At 37.1% G+C, this 22,781-nt stretch overlaps 1 protein-coding gene across 1 annotated transcript; it reads left to right on the top strand.

Annotated features, from left to right (window-relative positions):
- Positions 1-14,560: 14,560 nt before the first annotated feature.
- On the top strand, positions 14,561-15,580 carry LOC108606198. Its single transcript, XM_017996056.1, has one exon. The coding sequence runs from the start codon at positions 14,561-14,563 to the stop codon at positions 15,578-15,580; it is 1,020 nt and encodes a 339-aa protein (XP_017851545.1).
- The last annotated feature ends 7,201 nt before the right edge of the window (positions 15,581-22,781 follow it).

Here is a 22,781-nt window from a genome sequence, read left to right as displayed (position 1 = left end):
TCAAGTTACGGTTTAATTTAGTTTACCAAATATATAAATCAAAAATAATTACCAAAACCTATAATTAATAAATTCGTATTCTGTTTTTTTTTTTGCTAAAATAAATTGAAATTTTATTGGTGCAGTATTTGTAGGCGTGGCACTTGATGAACAATTAGACTTATTTATTATTTACTTGTTTTACATGCTATGTAAATTTAAAATACATAACTATTTGATTCTTAAAGCATTTTCTGTCCGCAACCCAACAATTGAATTACACCACGACCTTTATAGCTCCCGGCTTACGTTGCCGGATGACACAAATTGCTGCCGGATGCCTGCGACGTGCCTTAAATATTTTCCACGCAGAAAAGTTTGTCGTTAAATTGACGCTGCTGCTTCCAGCGTGTCAATACTTTGTGCAATCGATTGGCCAGTCAGCCAGCCAGCCAGTTGTCTATTTGCTTTAGCCTGTGCTCTAGCATATTCCTTTCTCACCTGATGACCTTGCGCTTGAGCTGAAGCCGATGGACAGAGCAACGACCATTGAAGGCAACTGCCTTGTGGCAATTTGTGCTCGTTCATGAATTGGCTGGAAGTGAAAGCAGAAAGACCTTTTATTATATTTATATTCATTATACTATAGCTATTTATATTATCCTATGCAGTTATGGAAAGCAATATGTAATGCGCTGGTAAAAATCTACAAAAAAAAGTCTTCCAATCTGTAATTTGTTAAAGAATTTACTTAAAATTAAAAAAAATGCTTGCATGCCTATTTCACAAATTCCGCCTATAAAATTAAAAAAAATGTTTTTCGAGTGGCAGCAAACTTTTGTTAGTGTTGCATATTGACAAACATTTAACAAACAAATTTTTAATTTCATTTTAGTTTTAAAAATTTATATTTGTTTTTAGCTATGTTATGTTGAATTTCAAGGCACAGCTCAAAAGCATGCAACCATTTTTTACAGTAAGTACACAAACCGACAAGCCGACACTTATCGGGTGTGTGACTCGACTGATCCTGAAGATCCTGTGTAGTAACAACAATAGCAGAAAAGTAAATGAAATGAATGAACAAATAAAACAATGAATGAAAAGTTTTGTAGTAAGTGAGAGCCATGGCAGGAGCCGTGTTCATTTGCATTCAATAGACTTTGGAACTCTCGCTAGGAAAATCTGGATGGTAGGTCGAGTGTGGTAGAAGACTTACTATTGACTATTGTCCAAAAGATCGGTGGGCTTATGATTTATATAGTTGTCTAATTTGTGCAGATGCCTACTGCTGGTTCAACAAATTTCCGCTAACTCCACTGTTTAACTTTCATACAAATTTTTGATGGCATTTGTATGGGGATTTTATTAATTTACACCAATCACGAGTAAATTCATCAATAGACGCCTGAAAGCTGAAATTTTAATGCTAGCACGAAATGGCGTTGCATTATTTTGACTTAAATTCTACAATATCTAGTATTGTTGAATTCATAAAATCACCAATTGATACCAGAGCCGCACTTCCATATCCGTCTTGAATCTTTGAGTAGACTTTTGATGCTGGAGCCATTGATGATAGTTCATTTTTAGTTGGATTTTAGTCATGTATCTCTGCAGCTTTAGCTATTCAGCAGCTTGTTCTTGATGATTTTTGCTTTTCGCTTATTGCCTAGATCGCTTGATCAGTCAGGCATACGCACATTTGCTATATGGGGCGTCGATTGGGTGTTTTCGATATTAACGCGCTGTTGCCATTAATAACAAAAATTATGGGGCGTTTACAAGAGGTTGTCATAACAGTTGTCTGAGAGAGAGCTGGCAGGACTGCACGCTGTCATCATTATTGAGCCGCCTCACCCCGTCTTCTTTTTTTTTCTTTTTTTGCGGCAAATGACAAGTCTATCAATTTTTCACACACTTATGACATGACAACGAAAGGCTGTAAGTGAAAAAGTAGAAAATAAAAAGGAGCAACCAGCGCTAAGGTGCGACGGCAGTTGAGTCCTTGTCCCCTGCCCCTGCCCCTGTCACAACTTGCCTCAAAAAGGGTTTGAAGGGACTTGCAGTTCATTGATTGAGGCATGCAAAATGTTTGCTGGCTTCATTGCACAATTTTCGCGCATATCGAATCAAAGTAATTTTCACAATTTACGAAAACTTAAACATCCTCATGAATTGCAATATCTTAAATTACGAAACCCAAGAAGGTTTCACTCTGCGACATGTTTATGTTGCCCAAGGGTTAAGCAACTTTCTGTTTTTCTTCTTTTTTTTTTGCTGTTATGTCTATCAACAGTTTGCATCTGTCATAAGCAATTTTTGTAACTGATAAACATAAGAGCGAACTCATATATATAAAGTATATACTAGATTTATGTATATAACAAAAGTTTAAATATTATTATAGGTTTTATTCAATTTTTTTATTTTTATATAATTTATATTTTTATATATCACAACATCAAAGATGAAACAGTAAATTACTGTTTCTAGTATAAAATTATTCCAAAATTCTTGAATATAAGAAAAATGTATTTTGAGTGAAATATAATTATTTATAAATTTATATATATAGTTATAGAGGCTTCAATAATTTTGGAATAATATACAATATTCGCTGACTTTTAGGTATTTATGAATTTTATTTTAAATCAAAAAATATTTTATATTATTTTTTTCGAAAACAAAACTTATTACTAATTGTGAGTAAAAATTTGCTATAAATTTTTTACATTGTAAGTGAAATAAAATATAGCTTTAAAACATAATTTTTTAATTAAATATTATTGATCCCTTTAATGCAATAATATTTATATTATATATATTTTTATATTGAGCGCATTTTCAAACAATGCGCAAATTTGAAAAAAAAAAATAAAAAATATTAATTAATTCTTAGACTAAAAACTAGTAATATTTATACTTGATACTACAAACTAATTTTGAATTATTTAAAGTAAAACTGCTTTTGACTTAACAGTTGTAAGATTATTCGAATTGCGTATTTACTTGAGACATTTGACAATCAAAATGTAAAAATAATTGAAATTAATTTAAATTTTGTACTTGAGTCCTTTGACATAGCTGCAGACAATCGCTCTTGACACTTACATTGAGATACAGGACATCCCATTGTTGTCGTGACAGTGGCAGCTTGTTAAGGGCCCAGGGACGAAACAGGACATGCTGCTGCTGATTTACATGACAGACGTGAGTCAGTGAGAAAAATTGGAACGAAATATTTTTAATTTCATTTCTTAGTTACTTATGTGTTTTTTTTTCGAAGGAAATATAGAATTTTGTACTGTGGCAATGGACACATGTCAATCAAATGAAATTAACACATAGTCATCTAAGGTTGGGAAAAACTGTGATTAGCTTGGGGCGTTCTTGAAATCGCTTTCAATCGCACTTTTCATTTTTTTTTTCTTTTTGGTGGTGGCAAACTGCATTAGCTGCTAATGTTTTCATTATTAATTTGGTTTTCCGAATTTTTTTTTGCGATTATTGCGGTTGAATGCATTTTACAGATTTTGAGTTATATATAAATATATATATGTATGATTTTTTTGCATTGGAGCTAATGGGATTAGCAAAAATATCATTAATCAGCCAAGTGAAATTGCAATAAGGGTCAGCTAACAGACATGCGTGTGTGTGTGTGTATGTGTGTGTGTGTGTGTGTGTGGCATGTGCTATGCAATTGACAGGCATATCGCATGTTGCACCCACGACGTTTCATGCAACCGATGCAACATGCCCCTCGACACGCGCTTTCGCTTTCGCTCGCTCTCTCGCTCAGTCTTTCAGCTGTAATTATGTAATTATCCAGACTCGATAGCCTTGCCTCCTCCTCCTACTACTACTATTCAAACTACTATTAGCTGATATAGTTCAGACTGTCGCATCGCATATCACACTAATTGCATTAAATTGTTGTACACGGCGATCGCTTCAGAGCGCTCTGACCATCTGACGCTCACCCACCCTACCCCCACTCCCACTCCCACTCTACATAATAACAAACTCACCCTCGCCTGATTAGTCCTGTTTGCTATTATTGATATTGGTTAGTGCGACAGTTTAAAGTTGTTACCACTATCTATATCATTTCGTTAGGTAAACACCTAAATTGCGCCCCTACCCTGCTCTTCTGAAATTTCTCTATTCTGTTCTTTTTTTATGTTGCTAATGAAGCATATGTTCTAAATTAAAACATTAATTTTTTATTACATGTTGATCTATTTATTGGTACTTACTGTAAGAGTCGTAAATAATTAAATTTGTTGTAATTTTTTAATAAAAATAATATATAATAAAAATAGAGATAACAATCTCTAGAGATTTTTGTGTCAAGCAGCGCAGAACTTAAAGTGATTTTATTGCTATTATTGTTCATTAAGAGTAGCTTAGCATTCATAAAAAAAAAAAATATAAATTTACCTTAGATCGAAGCAGATTTTGGAATGGTTAGAGTAATGATTTAAAATTCTGGGATACTTCATATATTTTTAACTTCTTCTTGAAGCACAAATTATTTAAAATTAAACCCAAGTAGGGAATTCTTTTAAATAAATATACACATTTAAGTAAATATATAAACTACTGAATAAAAAATAAAAGATAACTTTTAAATAAAAACAATGTTTAGTAAAAATAATAGTCGAAAATAATTTTTATTTAAACTTGTAATTTATTTGTTAACTATTTAAAATTTAGACAATAACACAACAAATTTTATATTTTTGTACCTTACTTCATGTTAGAATTTTTTTTTTTACTAATTTTGAGATGTGAAAAACATTTAAAGATTTTTATTATCTGCAGTTTCTGGTAATATAGAGCTGATTGAGTCTGAAACATTTTCATTGTAGGTTACTGTTTGTATAATTTATATTTAAAATTATGTGTTACTTTAAAAGTAATAGAAAAAAAATAATAATTATAAGAATTTCACTACGCAAGCTTCAAATCTTTGAAATTTTAATAACTTTAAACTATCATTAGCACCTGTAGTCTCTTGCCTGAGCAACCCCATCAATGTTTAGTTGAGAGAGTCCAGAGTACATTATAGGTATATTAAATTCAAATTATGCGATGCGCCCGAGGATAGTAGCAGTCCTTATACAGTTACAACAAATTGTTGTCTAATGCAATGCATCAGGTAATTAGGCATACAATATGTTTTTTTTTTCATAGAGAGAGTGAGTGAGTGAGAGTGAGGGCTGTGGAGTCGCTTGTCCTGTCTGTATATGGAAATTATGCATTTGCTTGATTGACAACTGATATTTTTCCGTGTGTGTGTGTGTGTTCATAAACATATTTTGGCTGCAAAGCCTGCTGATCCTTTGATCCTTTTTTTCACTGACGAACATGCAGTGCGACGAGGCGTGCGTAAAAAAACGTTTCCCACGTCGCAAAAAAAAAAATGAGCAGAGCAGAGAAGAAAATTATGAAAGAAATGCGCTGGATGTTGCACCCTCAGCTCAGCTCAGCTCGGCGTTATGTTGTTGCAACCATAGCTAACAAGCCTGTAATTACTCGACACAAAGATTGTTGCCATGTAACACCTTAATGTAAGTGCCGAGAGTGCCTTAAAAAAGAAAAAAGAAAAAAAAACTGACTCACTGACTGGCTGCATGTCGCTTACCCTCGAGATTTGCATAAAAAAAAGATGAAAAATGAAAAAGTGTAAAACGTAAAAAATCGAAAAATTGCATATTAATAAGTTTAGAGCGTTGCTGTGTGTTTTGACAAGAAACATGAAAATATTTGTTAGCGTGGCCAAAAAGGATTAAGCGCAAAATACATATTTTATGCTAAGAAAAAAAATTAGCATAGGGTAGTTTCTAATATTTTGACACATGGCTCAATTAGACGCAAAGGGTTTAGCTTGAGTCAAATCTCTGCTAAGACGCTTATGGTCAAAAGCAAGACACACACAAAACGCACGACAGATGTCGCCACAGGCAGCTGCTCGCCGGTCTACGCTAAATGTTTAATGCTCGACAATTAAGTTAAAGACGCTGCTCTAACCCCCAAGCAAAGGCAGCGAAGCGCATAGCTAAGCGCGCATAGTGCCAGCCTCTAAGTAGCTGCACTTCCGACAATTAGCCAAACACGAAAGGACAGACAGGACATATTCAAGACGCTGCGCTGAGTGAAAGAGAGAGAGCGAGAGCGAGAGCGAGAGCAAGGGACTCACTTGTGGGAGTTTTGCGTGCGTAATGATTGCGGTTAAGTTCTGTAGTCCAAGACAAGCCGCAACTTTCTCAGGGTCATAGCTGGCTGCTCACCCCAGAAGCCAAAGCAAGAAAAAAGGAAAAAGCAAGGGCCGAAACTGTCTTTGCTATATAATTGGTTTTTGCGCAGGATTTCTGAACGTCCGTCCGTTCGTTCGTCCGTTTGCATGTGTCTTAAGCCGCTCAGGGCTGGGCATTGACAATTGTGCTGAACGTGCAACATTGCATGCTAAAGTTGCAACTGGGGCTGCTGCTGCTGCCAGTTGCTGTTTCTTTAGGTAAAAGGATAATAGCCGCAACGGTTGGTCGCTTGGTCTTAATCTCAGCTACTTGGTCAGCTAATGCAGCTGCCGCCAGCCATCCCCTCTCGAAAAACCAAAGCCAAACAGTTTTGCTCTAATTTAGTGACATGGACATGGTCCAAAGCATTTGCCAAAATTTGCCAAAAAGGAGCGAGCGAAAGAGAGAGCGACACTTTGATCCAGAAGTGACCGCTTCGTTGCATCTTTTGTGGCACTTTCACGCTTCTTAGACGCACACACAGCGTGAGGATGAGGAACGTGCGCTGTCCAGTCCAGCAACTAATAAATCTGCTTCGCTACGCTTCGCCAGCGCACAAATTCCAGAGCGCATCTATTGTTCGGCACTCTCGAGTGCAGCCGATCGATCGATCGCCGGCGATTGCAGCCAATTGCGTAGCGAGCGACGCTCTCGAGCCACCGCCGTCAGAGCACAAAGCACAAGCTCGTTAAAGAGAACACGCATAATAAACTCAATGGGGGCGCCCAATCACATGCGCCTTTGTATGCAAAGCAGCGGCGCCAGCGCCAGCGCAAGAGACAGCGGCAGAGCTCAAAGGTGCGCTGCTGCACAGTGGGCACATAAAAATATACATTTGTTGCGGGTGGTAAGCAACACAGAGAGAGAGAGATTGAGAGAAGGGATTATGTTCGAATTGGAATTTAAATTAGATAATATATTTTTATATATGTATGTACATATATTTAAATGTAAATATTTTTTGGTTCATATTTAAATATGTACATACATATGTATGTAAAATGGTAAACTAAATTATCGGCACAGTAAGCATGTTCAACTTTATGACTAATTTCCCAGTAATTGAGCTTTGATTACACAGAAAGTATATGGTAAGGATGAAATATGTTGAACTAATTTCAGTTTTCATTATTTTCATATATGTATATTTATATAATATACCCCTAAACATTTTATTTTTATGTACATATATTATCTTGTAAATAGCAATAAAAGCAAAACAATTTGTATTTAAAACATTTGTAGCTAAATTTTTGTTGAATTGAATATTCCTTAACAAGTTATTCTTATAACTTATAACATTCTGTTTAAGCTAGAGCGTAACTTTAATCAAAGAGTATACATACTCTCTTATGTATATGTATGTATATACTCTTTGCTTTAAATGCACAGCTGCGTCGTTCAATATTCATAGCGAACTGTACATTTTCAGTCGCCCCAATTTGGAGTCTGTGTAGAAAGGAATACGATAACCGTTATGCATGCAGCGCCATGCAATGCAATGGATTTGGTACACTGCCTCACAATATGAAAATCTGAATCTAAAAAGCAACTTGTCAACTACATATTTATTTGGGCTTAATACAAAAGATAAAAACACACAATCTTTTGTAGTTATATTAAGTAAGTACTTTGTGCTTTTTGTATACCTTATATACAAAATATAAATACATAAACTTAAAGCTCTCATTGCATTGCGCAGATGCATCTAGAATCTAGAACCACTGTGCAACAAAGCAAACAGACAAATTCTGATTCGGCACGCTTCTCTTGCATACGCACTTGCACACACAAACTTGCTTGTGTGTGTGTATGTATGTGTAATGTGGTCTGCGATTTGTTGTGAATTAAACAGTTATTGCAGTTCTCATGTAATTGAGCGATATGTTTTTACATATGCATACATACATACATACATTTGAACATGGATACATGCGTGCATACAAATACTTTGATGAGTCTTCACTTCACACTGCATTTATTTGCTGCTTAATAAATGGAAACAAGCTTCAGAAAAATAATTATTGTTTTATATGTACATATGTAATAATAATTATAGCGATTAAGTGAAATAGCTTTGCATTACCTAAGCTATAACTATTATAGTTGGCTTGAATTGATTCATTGATGAAATTGTCAAAAATATTCCCAATTGATACCAGCCGTATTGAAAGGTACATAATATGTACCTATGTATGAAACATATGTATTTACTTTTTATGTAACTGCAATAAGTGTTAATACATATGTATGTATAAATGTCAAATAATAAGCTTTATTGATATTCTTTTAGCAATTCTTAAACATTTGATAGCGTTTCCAAAAAAATGACTTAAAAACTATATGCAAAAAATTGCATATTATTAATTAATGCCATTAAACCAAAATTTTAGGCAGAATTTCCTACTTCTGAGGTTTTAATTAGCTACAATTTTAGTTTAAGCTTTTACAGTCAAAATAAAGCGCAGCCCCATAGTACAATGGGCGCTCTCTCAGCAACAAAGCAACGACGCTTTTGTGCTTACCGATCAAGGATGTGAGCAGCGTTGCTCTCGCTCGCTCACTGGTCTTTTGACTTCATCCGTTTTCGTTTTACATATTTTTAGTAGTCATAATTGTAATTGCGTGGGAGGTTGTCCTTATTGTTTGTTTGTTTGTTTTAATTTGCATATTTAAGTGTAAAATTATGTAAAATGTGTTGAATGGCCTCAATATAAGTTAATAAATGTGTGTATGTTTGTGTTAAATTGAATATCGGCATTAAATGCAACTATTTTATATTTTCTTAGCAAGTGCGTAATAAAATGCGCGCTCTTTTTCTCTTAAGCTTTGTTTTCTTCGTATTCTAAAGTGCAGATTTATAGAAATTTATTCTTTTTTCTTAAAGTGCAATGCAATTTTTTCTTATGTGAAGGGTAGTATAGCGTTTAATGAAATAAAAAGCTAATAGTTAATGAGTATAATGTGTAAATAATAATATGCAAACATAACCTCAGTACTGTTGGCTGCACTCGACACCTGCTTGCGTGGTAAGTGCGCTCTTAAACTCTTTCTCTTAATCTAAGTTCAATCTCACATTCATTGCTTGTTGTTGTTGCTTAAGCAGTGCGCTCTGCCTCTTCTAAGTTCAAGCGCTAACGGCGCTTTCAGTTCTTGTTCTTATTGTTGGCAGTCGCCATTGCAATATGAATGCTGCTTGTTTTTTATTTATGAAAATCTTAATAACAACGCTTTCATCAATAATAATTTTTATACAAGCATATTTAAAATTTAAAACATGTGTAATTTGAAATAAAAATAAACGACTTCAATTCTCATAGACTACAGTTTGCAGTACTAAAAACATTTATTAAACTTGTTTAAAATCCATGGAAAAACTCAATTGTGCCGTACTTGTTTTTTTCTTGAGATTCTTCCTTTAAGGTCAGTTAAGATCTTGTTATTTTCAAGTGGCTGCATTCAATATCAATATGGTAGGCCACTCCCAGCAATTAGATGGGGCTGATGAGATTGCTGCGTGTTTTATATTTTTGTTCCTTTTTTTATGTGAGGACATGTCGATTGGGTCGATGGGCGCAGACCAAGTGCAAAAAAACTGTCGCACATAAATTTTAATTAACTTTATTTTTAATTGTTGCAAATTTATGGCAAAGGCGCAATGCACACACACACACACACACAAGGATGCAAGGAAGGAAGGATGGAAGCAAAAGTTCTTTACTTTTGGTGGGGGGCAGAGGCAAATGACAAACGAACAAACAGAGTATAAGGGATCATGCAACAGCAATCGCAATCGCAATCGTTCTGTAGCATCAACATCAAGATCTGTAGCAAGGATACCTTTTTGCTTATCAATTGTGTTTGGGAAGCCCGACAATTTTTGCTCTAAATTATTTGCAATAATTTCTGGCCTCGTCTTCGCGGCCCACCCCTCCGCTCTACCCTATGCCAATGCCTTTGCCTTGCGGCACGTCAGTCAGCCACAGTGCCGCATCCTTTGCTTCCATGCATTGTTGTAATTTACTTCCTCTTGTTGGACGTCTGTATCTCTGTCTTGTCTCTGTCTGCTCTCCCGTTGCGTAAAACTGTATCTTTGTATCTGTGTGTGTGTGTGTGTGCTCTTCATTACGCTCGGCATTGTTTCGGCCGAGTTGTCTGCCTGGCATTGCCACTGCCACTGCCACTGCCGCATCCTTCGCTGCAATTTTTGGCATGTTGTGTTCTAGTTGCAGCCTTTGCTAAGTTTTTCAGGGTCACACTCCCAGTCTGCCTCGTCCTCGTCCTCGTCCTCGTCGCAATCTCAATTCATTGCAATTTTTGCGTTTGTTTAAAATTGTCTTGTATTTGACAGTTGACAGTTGGTCGACTTTTGAGCATTAAAGTTATGAGCATAAACATGACATTTGCCAGCTCTCTCATCCTTTTTGCCTTTCGCATTGCTATTATTATTATTTTTGCGTTGCGTTCCATTCTTTCTTCTTATTTTCGCAATGTCATGCGCCTGGGGACTGCTGCGACCTGGGACTGCAAACTCTATCTCAAGTAATGGCCGCCCTTGTAGGCGTTCGTAACAACTACTCCCTACTTTTTGATTTCTTCTCTTCCGCTCTTGAGTTTGTCAAATTGAGTTTCAAAATAATGCATTAAAATTATGACGAAATGATTGAAGATCACCTAAAACTTTTGCTCAAAAATCACGCACATACAATGAAAACTATAAAAAATTAAATTTATTGGATTCCATTAGATTTTTTTCAGATTTACTTATCTTTCATTAGTTTAGTGTAAGTTAATTTATTTTATTGTATTAAATTGAATAAAATGTTAAAAAGGTAGAAGTTTTTAAAAATTATATTTCTAAACTTAGTGTTATTAGATAAATACATAACATTTAATTACATTAATACTTGCTAGGACTGTTATCATTGTGTTTATTCTAATTTGAAGTTTTTAAAAAACATTTTAGATGCTTCTCCATTGCCCCAAAAAGTTTATAATTTTCATTCAATGCAATCCAAAATTTAATTTCTATGTGTATCGAATTTAATGCATTTATAAATCGTAAATCACATAAAACAAAGCCCGTCTTGCTCTTGATAACTTCATTAAAGAGTTGAACTCTTGTAAACAGCAAACATTTACATGTGTGTGTTTGTTTCCCCGTTACTTATGCAAAACACAAACAATGCCGCACGACCAACATTTGATACACTTTTCGCATGTTTTTTGGCAAATCAAATGTCGATAAATTTCGCATACAATGCGCAGCAAGCGCATTAATCAAAATGCAGAAGAATAAAAAAAAAGGAAATACAAATCAAGCGGCGGCGCAACAATAAAAAGAACATAAAAAAAGGGCTGACTGCAGTTTATGCAAAGAGCGATCGGCTTAAAGCGCGAAGAGCAAACAGCGTAAACAGTTGAATGCATTTGCCAATTTGATTACAAAAGAAAGAGAGAGAGAGAGCGAGCGTGATCGAGAGCGGGAGAGAGGTGCAAAGTTGATGCGCCAAAGTGCTGAGAAATTAGCCACAGGCCATTGAGCATGCAAATAGTTTGCATGTGGGCTTTGCGCTTAAGCCAAAAGACGTGAGAGAGTGAAAGTCAAGTGGCTCTTTATGACGCTCTTCAAAACGTCAGCGTCGCAATCAGCAGCTGTGCGAAAGGGAGAGCGCGACAGCGCAGCAATTTGCATAGCCGATCAGCTGGGGCTCCCTCTTCGGTTTGCGGCCACAAAAAAGAATTTGCGCTCTCTCTCTCTCTCTTTCTCTCTCTGTCCCTACGTACTCAAGTCGTTAATTAAGCGTTAAATCGTTGCACACAATAAAAAAGGAACAGCAAAAAACTGAAATGTGAATGTAAATTGATTTTGAGTGGTTTTGTCCTTTCTTTTTGCTGTAAATATGCGGCTTATGTTAATTTGTCGCCACAGACAAGGACAAGGGCACGCCTAGTTAGGATGCGCTCGTTAAATCATATTAATCAACAGTTCCTTTATGTCTATTGATCCGTCTCGTAAAAAAAAATAAAAGCAAAATGAGTAGAAAGCGCACACAATAGCAAAGAAATTTCTTTGGCTGCAGGCATTGCTGCAATTCGTTTGCCCGTCTCCTCTCAACTCCTTTAAAATCCCATTTAATCCTTTTGTGTGGCTATGTAAACAGCAAATAACTCAACGAAACTCCGTTGCAAAGAAAGCGCAGCAAGAGCAGCAGCAGCAGCCCTGCGGCTGCAAATAAAATGGAAACCCATATGCGAAACCCTTTTTTGCACCAAAATTTAAAAAAGAAACCCCCAAAAAAAAATGTGAAGAAAAAAGAGTTGAAAAGTTGAGAAATCTTTTTTTTTCTTTTTGCAGTGCGCGCTGCATTCAATTAATTTACCCTTTGGCTTTTGTTCCTGCTGCTGCCGAAATTGCGAAATAAAGAGCGCAAGTAAAAGCAAACAGAACGATGCCAACTTTCACCGCAAAAAAAAAGAAATAACTAAAGTACAGCGTTTGAAAGGAACGTGTGAAATTTATTAATACCAACCAAAATTTTGGGCAGGGACAATCTATCAACAGGCTATAATGCTCAAAATAAAACGATACGGCTATAGTTAAAGAGAAGAGTTAATGCGTTGGGGTGGCAAGGGTTAAGCCTTGGGTTAAGACTAAGTGCTTTTGGTTTAAAGTAAAGCAAGCCGTTTTCAAAAGACATCATGGAATAGCGAAAGGTATGGATAGAAATATTTTTATTTAAATCTTAAGATTGAAAGTAAAAATTGGCAGAAATTAAAAATTAGGAAATTAATTGTAGTTAGTATCAGCTTGTAATATATGGAAAAAATTATGTATACTTAAAAATTCTTCACTTAAGCATAAAAATATTCTTTTAATATTGAGAAATGTATAAAGAACAAGAAAAATTGGCAACTATAATGAGTTATTTAATGTAATGTATTAACTATTAAATAACTAATTTTAGTACAGAATTGATCTTAGAAAAATTGAAAATAAAGCAATTCAAGTTGAAAATTTTTTTAAAACAAATAAATAATCTCAAAATAATCCAAAATAATCTCGAAAATAAATTATTTAAGTTACGTGTAGCTATAGAATAGAATTGATCAAAATTATAAATTAACAGCATAACTATTAAATAGTTACTTTTGTCAGTTAACTATTTTTCATATATATACGAGATACTGATTTGTAATTTAAATTTATTTCTACTTTAATTCAAAGACATATATATTCCATTATTTGATTGATGTGTTTTAAATATTTCTTAAACTCCCCAGGGCAAGGATTATAGCCTTTAGCCTTAGCATACTTTTCATAAGCCTTGCAGACTAAGCGGGCTAACCAGGCTTGATCCTGGGCTGGCGATCTTAGCACCTGATAAGCTTGCAAAGGATTACAAAGGACCAACTGGCCAGCTGGCCAACTGAACTCATTAGTTAGCCCATTCGCCCATATGCCATGTGTTCTTTTTTGATAATAAAAGAAAGAAAACTATTAGTAGTAATGTGTGGAATCAGCACCTAGTCTAACATTTATGGCATTTGTTTCAAATGTTTCCTGCGGAAGTTGGCAACAATTTCAATTAAACGAAAAATGTTGAGCGAACCGCTAAAGAGCCGCAATTAATGTTTTGTGGACAGGAAGTCCTGAGAGAGAGAGCCTTGATAATTAACGTGGTCGGCAGCAAGTGTCAAGTGCCTGTTGCTATTGAGGCACGCAAAAAACTAAGCGATCAAACCCTCATATAGAGGTGACATTCAAATTGAGGGCACAAGGAGTGGGGGAAGGAAGGAAAGAGCACTTCCTTGAAAATGGGACAAAGCTAATTTGAGATAGCGCAAGATAAGAGCAAAGGCTGGGAAAATGCAGATAGAGAGAGAGAGAGAGAGAGAGAGAGAGAGAAAGTGGGAGTGGGAGTGGGAGTGGGAGTTGGGAGCAGATGCTTTGATTGAGCTTGAGCTGCAGCTTGAGAGCTTAAGTCGAAGTAAAGCAGCAGCTAAAGAGCAGCCAGACTAAGCGCTCTTAGTACTCAAGCGCGAGAGAGTGAGCGAACGAGAGAGCGAGAGCATGAGCGAAGGGTGCGCGCTTGCGTAACAACCCCTCGAGCTACCCTCGTGCCGACTATAAAAGGCGACTGGATAGCTCGAGACGTTTCAGTTTGTCAGCGCACGTCGAGCAGCAACCAAGACCAGAAGTCGAGCCGCAGAGCTCGCAGAGAGAGAGAGAGAGAAGTAACAAATTTCACACATACACACACACAGACAGCAACATGCTCAAGTGGACAGCCTCAGCGCAGCGACTGAACGAGCTGCCAGTGCGAGCGCCAGCGCCGCAGCAACGTCGACAGCGACGCCAGCGACGCGCGACAATTGCAAACAAGGAGAATGTGCCAGAGTTGGGTCACTATACATCCACACCCATGCCCATGGCGCCGCTGCAGCGACAGCGCAACAGTCCGCTGGTGCTAGCGCCGCTCAGCGATATACGCAACGTAACGCCGGAGCCGGCGGTAGCGGCAGGATCACCACGTCTAGCGGTGGCAAGCATTAGATATGCAGCAACGCTGCCGCGCTATGAGGTGGAGTACTCACCCACAACGACGCTGCTGGCCAGTGGACAGCAGTTGGCGCTGCGTGGTCTGCTGCCGCTTGATCCGTTTCTGGAGCAGCCGCGCTACATGGCGGCTACGCAACGTTTGCGGCAGCGCAAGCTCGAAGCCGATCTCTTGGCGGAAACGCCGCCGCTAGTAAAGCCGCCGCCGCCAGCGCCACGGCCAGTGACACCGCAGCCTTCAACTAAAATGGGCGATCAAACGCTGGACAAGCTTATTGATGCCATACTCGACTCTGCCTGCAAAGCGGAGCCCAGCAACAAGAAGAAGCCGCGCAAGTCCTTCAATCTGCGTCGCCGCACGCTCGTCAAGCAGCAGCTGGAGTCCCAAACTGCAGCGGCGGCGCTAGTGCTGTCGCCCTCGTATACGCCAGCGGATGATCCGGCCAGCGATTTGAGCTTTGGTCTGCATCCGCTGCCGCCAACGCCGGAGCCAGCAACGCCCGCTAGCAAATTGCGCCACAGTCAGCTCGTTCAGCTGCCAACGCCAGCACCAGCGCCAGCGCCAGCTACGTCCAGTCACTCCGATACCTTCTGCCTGGAAACGCCAGTGCGTCCGCTCAAGCGCAGTCGGACGCAGCCCGCAGTTAGCGTCGAGTCGCCGCTGAAGCGCTTCAAAGTCGATGCGCGCAACTATTTCGAGGTGGGCCTAGCACTGCCCTCCAGCATCTACGTCTAAATCTTAAGAGAGTGCGAGAGTGTGAGAGAGAGAGAGAGAGAGATCGAGCTAGTGAATCTACGCTGACAAACGGGGGGAAAAACGCTTAACTATGACGCTTATTTAATTCCTAAGTTACAGTTAATATGCAAAACTTTTAACTTGACTTTTATTTTTTTAAGCCTCTGTACATAAATTTTATATACTAAGCTACATTTTTTTTTTTTATAACTAAATGCTGCTGTTATGTAGTTTTTGTAAACACAATTTTTTTTCATATATTTATATATTTATTTATTTATTTAGTCTTAGCAAGCTTTTTTTTATATTAAATATTTTTAAATAAAACTATGCACTAAAATCGTATGAATTTTATTTCAATATCCAATATGACAAATGACAAAAAAATATTTAGAAGCAGCTAAAATTCAAGACACTTAACATTTTTTACATATATAATTTATTTAGCTATATTAAATATTATGTTAACTGTATTTAAAAAATTATTTTATGCGTAAAAACCTTAAAATTGTATGAAAAATTCAAAACTATAAATAAAAAGTAATTAAATTGCATTAAACTAAATAAATAACCAACACAAAATTGTTTTTAAAAACCAAAGTAAATTTTAAAACATTACAATTGAAGCAAAATAATTAAAAAATCATACAATATATATGGGTATATTTAAATATTTTATTTATATTTATTAGTTGAAAAAATATATAATATGAATATAATTTTTATATATTATTATAATAATTTGCAAGCAAGTAAATAATACATGCATATTTGTTTTGTAAAAAAGAAAATATTGTTTCAATTTGCTATGTCAAATAATTAAAATTAATTTTTCAAAATCTACTTTTTGTTTATAGAAAAAACTAAGCTGTAGTCCAAACAAGGTCTTGGGTCATTTTGGTTCGTGCTCATTGTTGCTTGACCAAGTGATTTGCTCTGCTTGTGTGCCAAACAGCCAAAGCAGCAGCAGCAGGTAGTCCCTTGTCCATGAGGATTAAAGAGGATCCTCTTAGAATGGGCACCCGCTGCGCCGGCACGGACCAAGAGACAAGAGCGCGGAGCTGCAACAGCTGCAAGCGATCTCTCGATCTTTCGCTCTCGCTCTGTTCTGGCTTAGCTCGTGCGACAGCTTGGAGCGGCTGGAATCGTATCCGATGCGTATGCATCATATTCTATCCGATCGACCATTTGACATGACACTTGTTAACACTTTGACGCCCTCGACGCGTGTTCCGGCCTTTTTCGCACTGTAATTCATTTCCCAGTTTCTGTGTGTTTTGGGTTTCTCTTTCGAGCAGGTAGCGGTGCTTCCGTGGAAAAACCCGCTTAATCCGCCAGCCAACGCACAGGTTACAGGTTTTGCCTTCGCTTCTCTTATATATTTTATTTTTGTGCTGTCATCAGCTCTCACATTCTTGTGGGTTTCGCCACTAATTTGTAGCCCATTTAGTCGTGTTGAGCGGACGCGCGTTAATTGAATTATTTTTATTATATTTGGGCTCTAGACAGTTTTCCCGCTCAGTCCAGAGACTGACTCTCTGCCCCGCCCTCCTCTTTTACCTGCAGGTTGCACTTGCTGCTGCCTCTGCTGCCAGCTGTGCTCACCCGCATCGTTAAACTAATTTTCTAATGTCGGCCACACCTTCATATTAAATTTGTTGCATGTCTTAACCCTTTGAGGAGTGTACGATGTTGTAATAAAAAAAAATGTAAATTCTTGAGAGAACAGTCGGCGCACTTCCGCTTCTGTCTGCGCTGAGGGCGGCGTCACTTGTCTAATCGATAAACATTTAATTAATTGCCTTTAAATGCGATAAATAACAACTGGGCAAGCTTCATTGGAAGGAAGCTGCTCACAGCTGACGAAGCGTGAATATATTAATACAAACTAAGGAAGCAAGTTCAAAGACACAACTCTTTAAGTTGTAACATGTGTGCGCTTCAATTCAATAGAAATTTAAGAGCTGAACATATAGGAATTGAGTAAGTTACATTAAGTTAAAGTATTTTCACTTTTGCGTCTGTATGAATTAGCAAAAAGTAGTTTAATCTTAAAGTTGGAAAGCAGCGAATTTAAATGTTTATTAGTTAAAGATTTTCTTAATATTATAGACTATCTATATATCTATATATAATTATATTATTTTATACCATTACCATTATCTATTTATTATAGCCCTATGGAGTGTTGTTTTTGAAGAAAATTCTTATAAAAAGTTTTTTATAATTAACTAAGAAAAATATATTTAAAATTACTTATTCTTTAAAAAAGAAAACAAATTATATAATGAGAAGTCTTGCCCAAGCTTGCGGCATGGTATTCAAATCTGGGCCATGGTCTAGCCTCAACCTTCCACAACGACTGAAAATCATAAATAGTACAGTGGTTATTAAATTAAAGCGCAGGAGCTTCAAGGATTTCTTAACTTAATAGAATTAGCGACGCACACAACATAGAAAGAGAAGAGTAATGCAATAAAGTAATTGGTATTTAACTACTGGACTAAAATAGAATAAGAAATTAAAAAAGAAATGTGAGTGAAACACAAACCCAACATTTGTTGCATAAATTTGGGAAAACGTTAAACATATTTGCTTGAATTATTAATTGTTAACTAAGATAGAAAAGAGAGTAATTAATTTAATTACAGTTAAAAAAAAGCTACGCATTTAACTAAAATTCAATTCAGAAAGTTTAAAAAATCTGCGTCTAAAGAGTGATTTTTTATATTTACGATATATATTTTCGATTTTATATTTTCGATGGATTTGGGACGTTCCAGTGCCTTAAATATATTTCTCCTAAATATATCTCTTCTATTTCTCTGTAAGCTTAAGTTCTGAAATCTTTATTCTATGCACTATTTGCTTTAATAATAAAAGTGCATGCCCCTAGAAACGAACAAATAAATAGCAAACATTAGCAAAAATTTCAAATCTAAATATTTGCCAACATTTTTGCACAGACTTTAAATGAAAAGAAACGCAAACTGCAAGGCAAATAAAAAAGAAATCCTTTTTTTCGCAATCCTTTTATGCAGTTAATCAACAGCTGGCCGCAAAGGAAGTGAGTGAATGACTGACTGACTGACTGACATAGCTTGCGGCATTGCGGCAAGTAGCAGCACTTGGGGAGTGGGGGGTGCAAGCAGATGCCGACAAATTCGCACACACCTTTTAGATTTCGATTGACAAACAGGCCGCTGGGCATTGGCAAATGATTAAGTCGAACCGTAGTTGGTTGCAAATAATTGCGTTTAATATTTTGATAGGCACATTGAACTATTGGAACTGCAGCTGTAATTAATGCGCGGCGCCCCCCGCAATCAGCCAGCGACAGTTGCCTAGAACTGAGCTCTAGCTCTAGCTCTAGGACTTAAGCCGGCTTAGTGTGCGCATCTCTTTGCGGCTCCCAGTTGCAGGCGCAGAGATTGTCAGCGAGCTTGTTGCCATAATTGCCAAAATGTTATGCAAACAATGGCAAAAGGCTCAGATCGCAGAGCTCAGGCGTACGAGGCGCCGCGTGTGGCAGCTTCCAACAGCAACAAAATCAACATAAACCATTAATATTCAAATCCCCCCGCAACGCTAAAGAACAGACACGAGGGTAGCTCTCAGTTCGGAGCGTAATTATAATTCATTTTCAAATAGAATGAAAAAAAATTCGAAATCTGTTAATGATAAACAAATTTTCCGCTGCATATTCAACAAAAGGGTTGCATGCAACTGCTACAGTTGCTGCCGCTGCTGCTGCTGCTGCAATTGGCAACCGCTGCGCTTGTTTCGCCGCTGGCGCGGTTTGCAAATTTCTTTGTGTTGCCCGCGCGCCTTTTGCTAATTAGCTTAGCGCCCAATGTTTGTCAAAGTCAATGACGTTGTCGATGTCGATGTCGATGTCGATGTCAATGCCAGATGAACTATTGATGAAGTGCAGTACGTTGTCCGTTTTGTTTGTGCCCACTTGGGAGGCATGCAACGTCAGCTGTCTGCCCCGGAGTGTGAAAAGTCAGCGCATGATCGAATGATGATGTTGCTACTGCTGCTGCTGCTGATGAGTGGGCAGTTGTTGTTAGCCGTAAGTCAATATGCAACAATGACGCTGCATATTCAACGAGTGCAGCAGCAGTTGGTTGCTTAGCCCTGCGGCACGTGCCACGACCTAAGCCGCAGCAGCTGTCCAAGTTGCAACACTCGAAAAGTCAATGCAAACTTTGTTATGTTGAGGGTATCTTAGTTTTTGTAAATAGCTTTGTATTTAATAATTATATGCACTACTTAAAATGGCTTAAAATTCATTTAGTATATTTTTGTTAAATTTACATTTCGTTAGCATTTATAAATATAATTTATGCTATGCATATATTAAAGAATAAATATTTTTAGTCACTCAATTTGCTACTAAATGAAATAAATACTAAAATCACTTACTTTTTTTTTTTAATATAGAACTTAAATTAAATTTATTATTTTGTAGGCTATCTTCAATTATTTATTTTAATATAGAATATTTATTCTATAAATAATTTTTGTTATATTTGAGACTTATTTTAAAGAATCAAATAAAATAAAATGAGTGAATTTTCTATAATGAATCTAAACATTCCAAGCTTGCTCATGATCGAATATTTCTGATGTTGCTCATATATTCTTAACAAAATTTTAAGTTTTATTAATTCTGCTATATTTATATTTATATGCTATATGTTATTGAATATGCTTTATCAAAGAGTATTCATAGTTCGAATTTATGGGTGCATTAAATATTTTATTTTTGCATTTCGCATATTTACCGTATGTTAATTTTTGCAAGCCCAACGCCTTTGCTTAATGATGTTGCTTACATTCAAATTCACACTCTCACTCTCTCTCTCTCTCTTTCGTTCACTCTCTTTGTCTTTGCTTTTGCTATTTGCAGTCAATGAAATGCACATTTGTAAGCTTTTTTTTATATTTTGGGCACAACCCTGGAATTGAACAAGTTGCCGTCCGTCCGGCCGTCCGTCCGCCCGTTTGTTGTAATGCTGTAATATGCTGCGTGATGATGTTAATGTGAATGTGGATGGTGCATGATGGTGGTGGCAACATTCGCATTCATGTGGCACACAGACGACGGCGGCGGCGCATGCGCTGCAGACACAATAAAAAATAAAACTGAAACTGAAAACGCTTCCGGGCGATTACACGCGTGCCAGTTCCTTTGGGTGAAAATTTACATTTTTTCACGTTGCCTTATGGAAAACAAATATCAAAAAGGGAAAAGCGCTTACCACCTACTTTTTGATATAAATGCATGTGTACGAGTGTGTGTGTGTTTGTTGTTGCTGCGCAGTGAAGTGGACAAGAGAGCAGAGCAACTGACGCTACCGCTGTCGCCGTCGCTGTCGCAGCTTAAACGTTTTCGCTAAATCGCTGACATTTGCCTGTCACTTTGTCATCTCATTCGCAGCTTTGACGAGTGGCTGTCGCTCTGGCTGGGGTGAAGAGTGCCAACAACTATTTTGGGTATTTCGCTTTAGTTCTCATTTATACTAATGCCGTTTTTTTTGTTCGTATTTTTAACGGCTAACGCGTGCCGCGGGACGACTCGCGCGCTCTGCTCTGATTGACATTGATTCGCACTTGACTTGGCTGCGCCGACGTGTTAAGTGAGCAGCAGCGTCGAGAGCGCGCAAAGTGTGCGAGAGGGGGAGTCAACCAATACAATTATGCATGAGTGTGTGTGTGTGCTTTTGTGCTCAGTCGCTTGCTTAGCGAAGTTGCGCGCGCTAATCGTTAAATGAAGCTAAACACGTTTCGGGTTTGCACAGTGGGTGGTAAGCGTTGAACTAGACTGCAATTATTATTGCATGCATGCATAAATTTAATTTGCGATTTACTGCACATATCAATATAAAAAAAAGTTTCAAATTGACTGCTTATAAAAAAAAAATTTTAACTTATAATAATTAAAATGAGGCTAGCAATTAGTAAAAGTTAAAGCAGTTAACTAAGAGACAAAAATCAATAAATAAATATATATAATAATGTATAACTGAGCGTTATACAATTTTAAAAATGCAAAATATATATTATGATAACTGAAATTATTTTATTTAATTGTTACAGATTTTTAAAGACGGTTTTACTTGCTGCTAACTTTTAGGTAACTGATTGTGAGATATAATTTTTAATTTAAAAAAAAAACTGAATCTAATCACTCCGTCGAATTCTTAAATGTCTATCAAACTGTAATTAATACAAAGTTAGCAAGAAGTAAAAACTTAAACTAAATTTAAAAAAAAGCGCTATACAATTAAATAAGTTTTTTAATTGCAATAAAATTGTTTTTAACATTACTATAAAATATAATAAGTATTGGCTTTATATTTTAATGCTGGCGTTAATATGTTAAATAAATGTAAGCGAATTAATCATCAATCTGCTGACTACAAGGTGCTACCCACTGTGCGCTCGAACGTGAACGTTTCGCTTGCGCCTGCGCCCAACTCTAATGGGCTATGGGATTTAAGGGGGTAAGTGCGGGGTTAGTTTATGGGTAAAAGCAACTTTTAGTCGCTAAGCTGAAATTGAGCCGGCAGCGCATGGAATGGAATGGAATGGAATGCTGATGCTATCTGATGGGCAAACAATAACCGCAGCCAGTGGGTGCCCAAGCGCAGGAGCGAGAGATCGAGAGGGTGAACCAAAACCCACCCTATTGGGCTGCTGGCCGGGATTTGGACACAGCACTTGGCAGTCAGTCGCGTATTTACATGCGACTCGTGCAATGTCATTGGCAAAACAATGGCAACAGCGTCATTTATGTTAATTTATGCGCTATTAAAAGCGGCGCAGGGCACTTAACTCGTTGCCATACAACATTTACCATTTACCATTCGCCTGCGGCTAATTTTCCTCACTCGCTCTCACTTTTGTTACACTTCGAGTTTGCTTTTTTTTTTCTACCATTTATGTTTTTTTTGTGAATTTTATTTGTATGCGCTTGCAGCTATTTGTAAATTGTCTGCACGTGTTTAAAGCTCGTTGGCAAGGATCTAACGTGTCCTTTTTTTTTTTTAAATCGCATGGCGTTCATTCATTTGTCGTTGATTGGCCAAGCTGTCAGTTGGCTCGACGCTAATGAGAGAGCGAGTGACGATTGATTTTGCCACCATGACAAATTAAATGGCGCTCAGCTAATGAGCTCACAAAAAATAGCAAA

This window comes from Drosophila busckii, chromosome X (assembly GCF_011750605.1).
Source record: "Drosophila busckii strain San Diego stock center, stock number 13000-0081.31 chromosome X, ASM1175060v1, whole genome shotgun sequence".
NCBI lineage: Eukaryota > Metazoa > Arthropoda > Insecta > Diptera > Drosophilidae > Drosophila > Drosophila busckii.
Note: the sequence above shows the minus strand (reverse complement) of the source record. Positions and strands in the feature narration are given on the sequence as shown.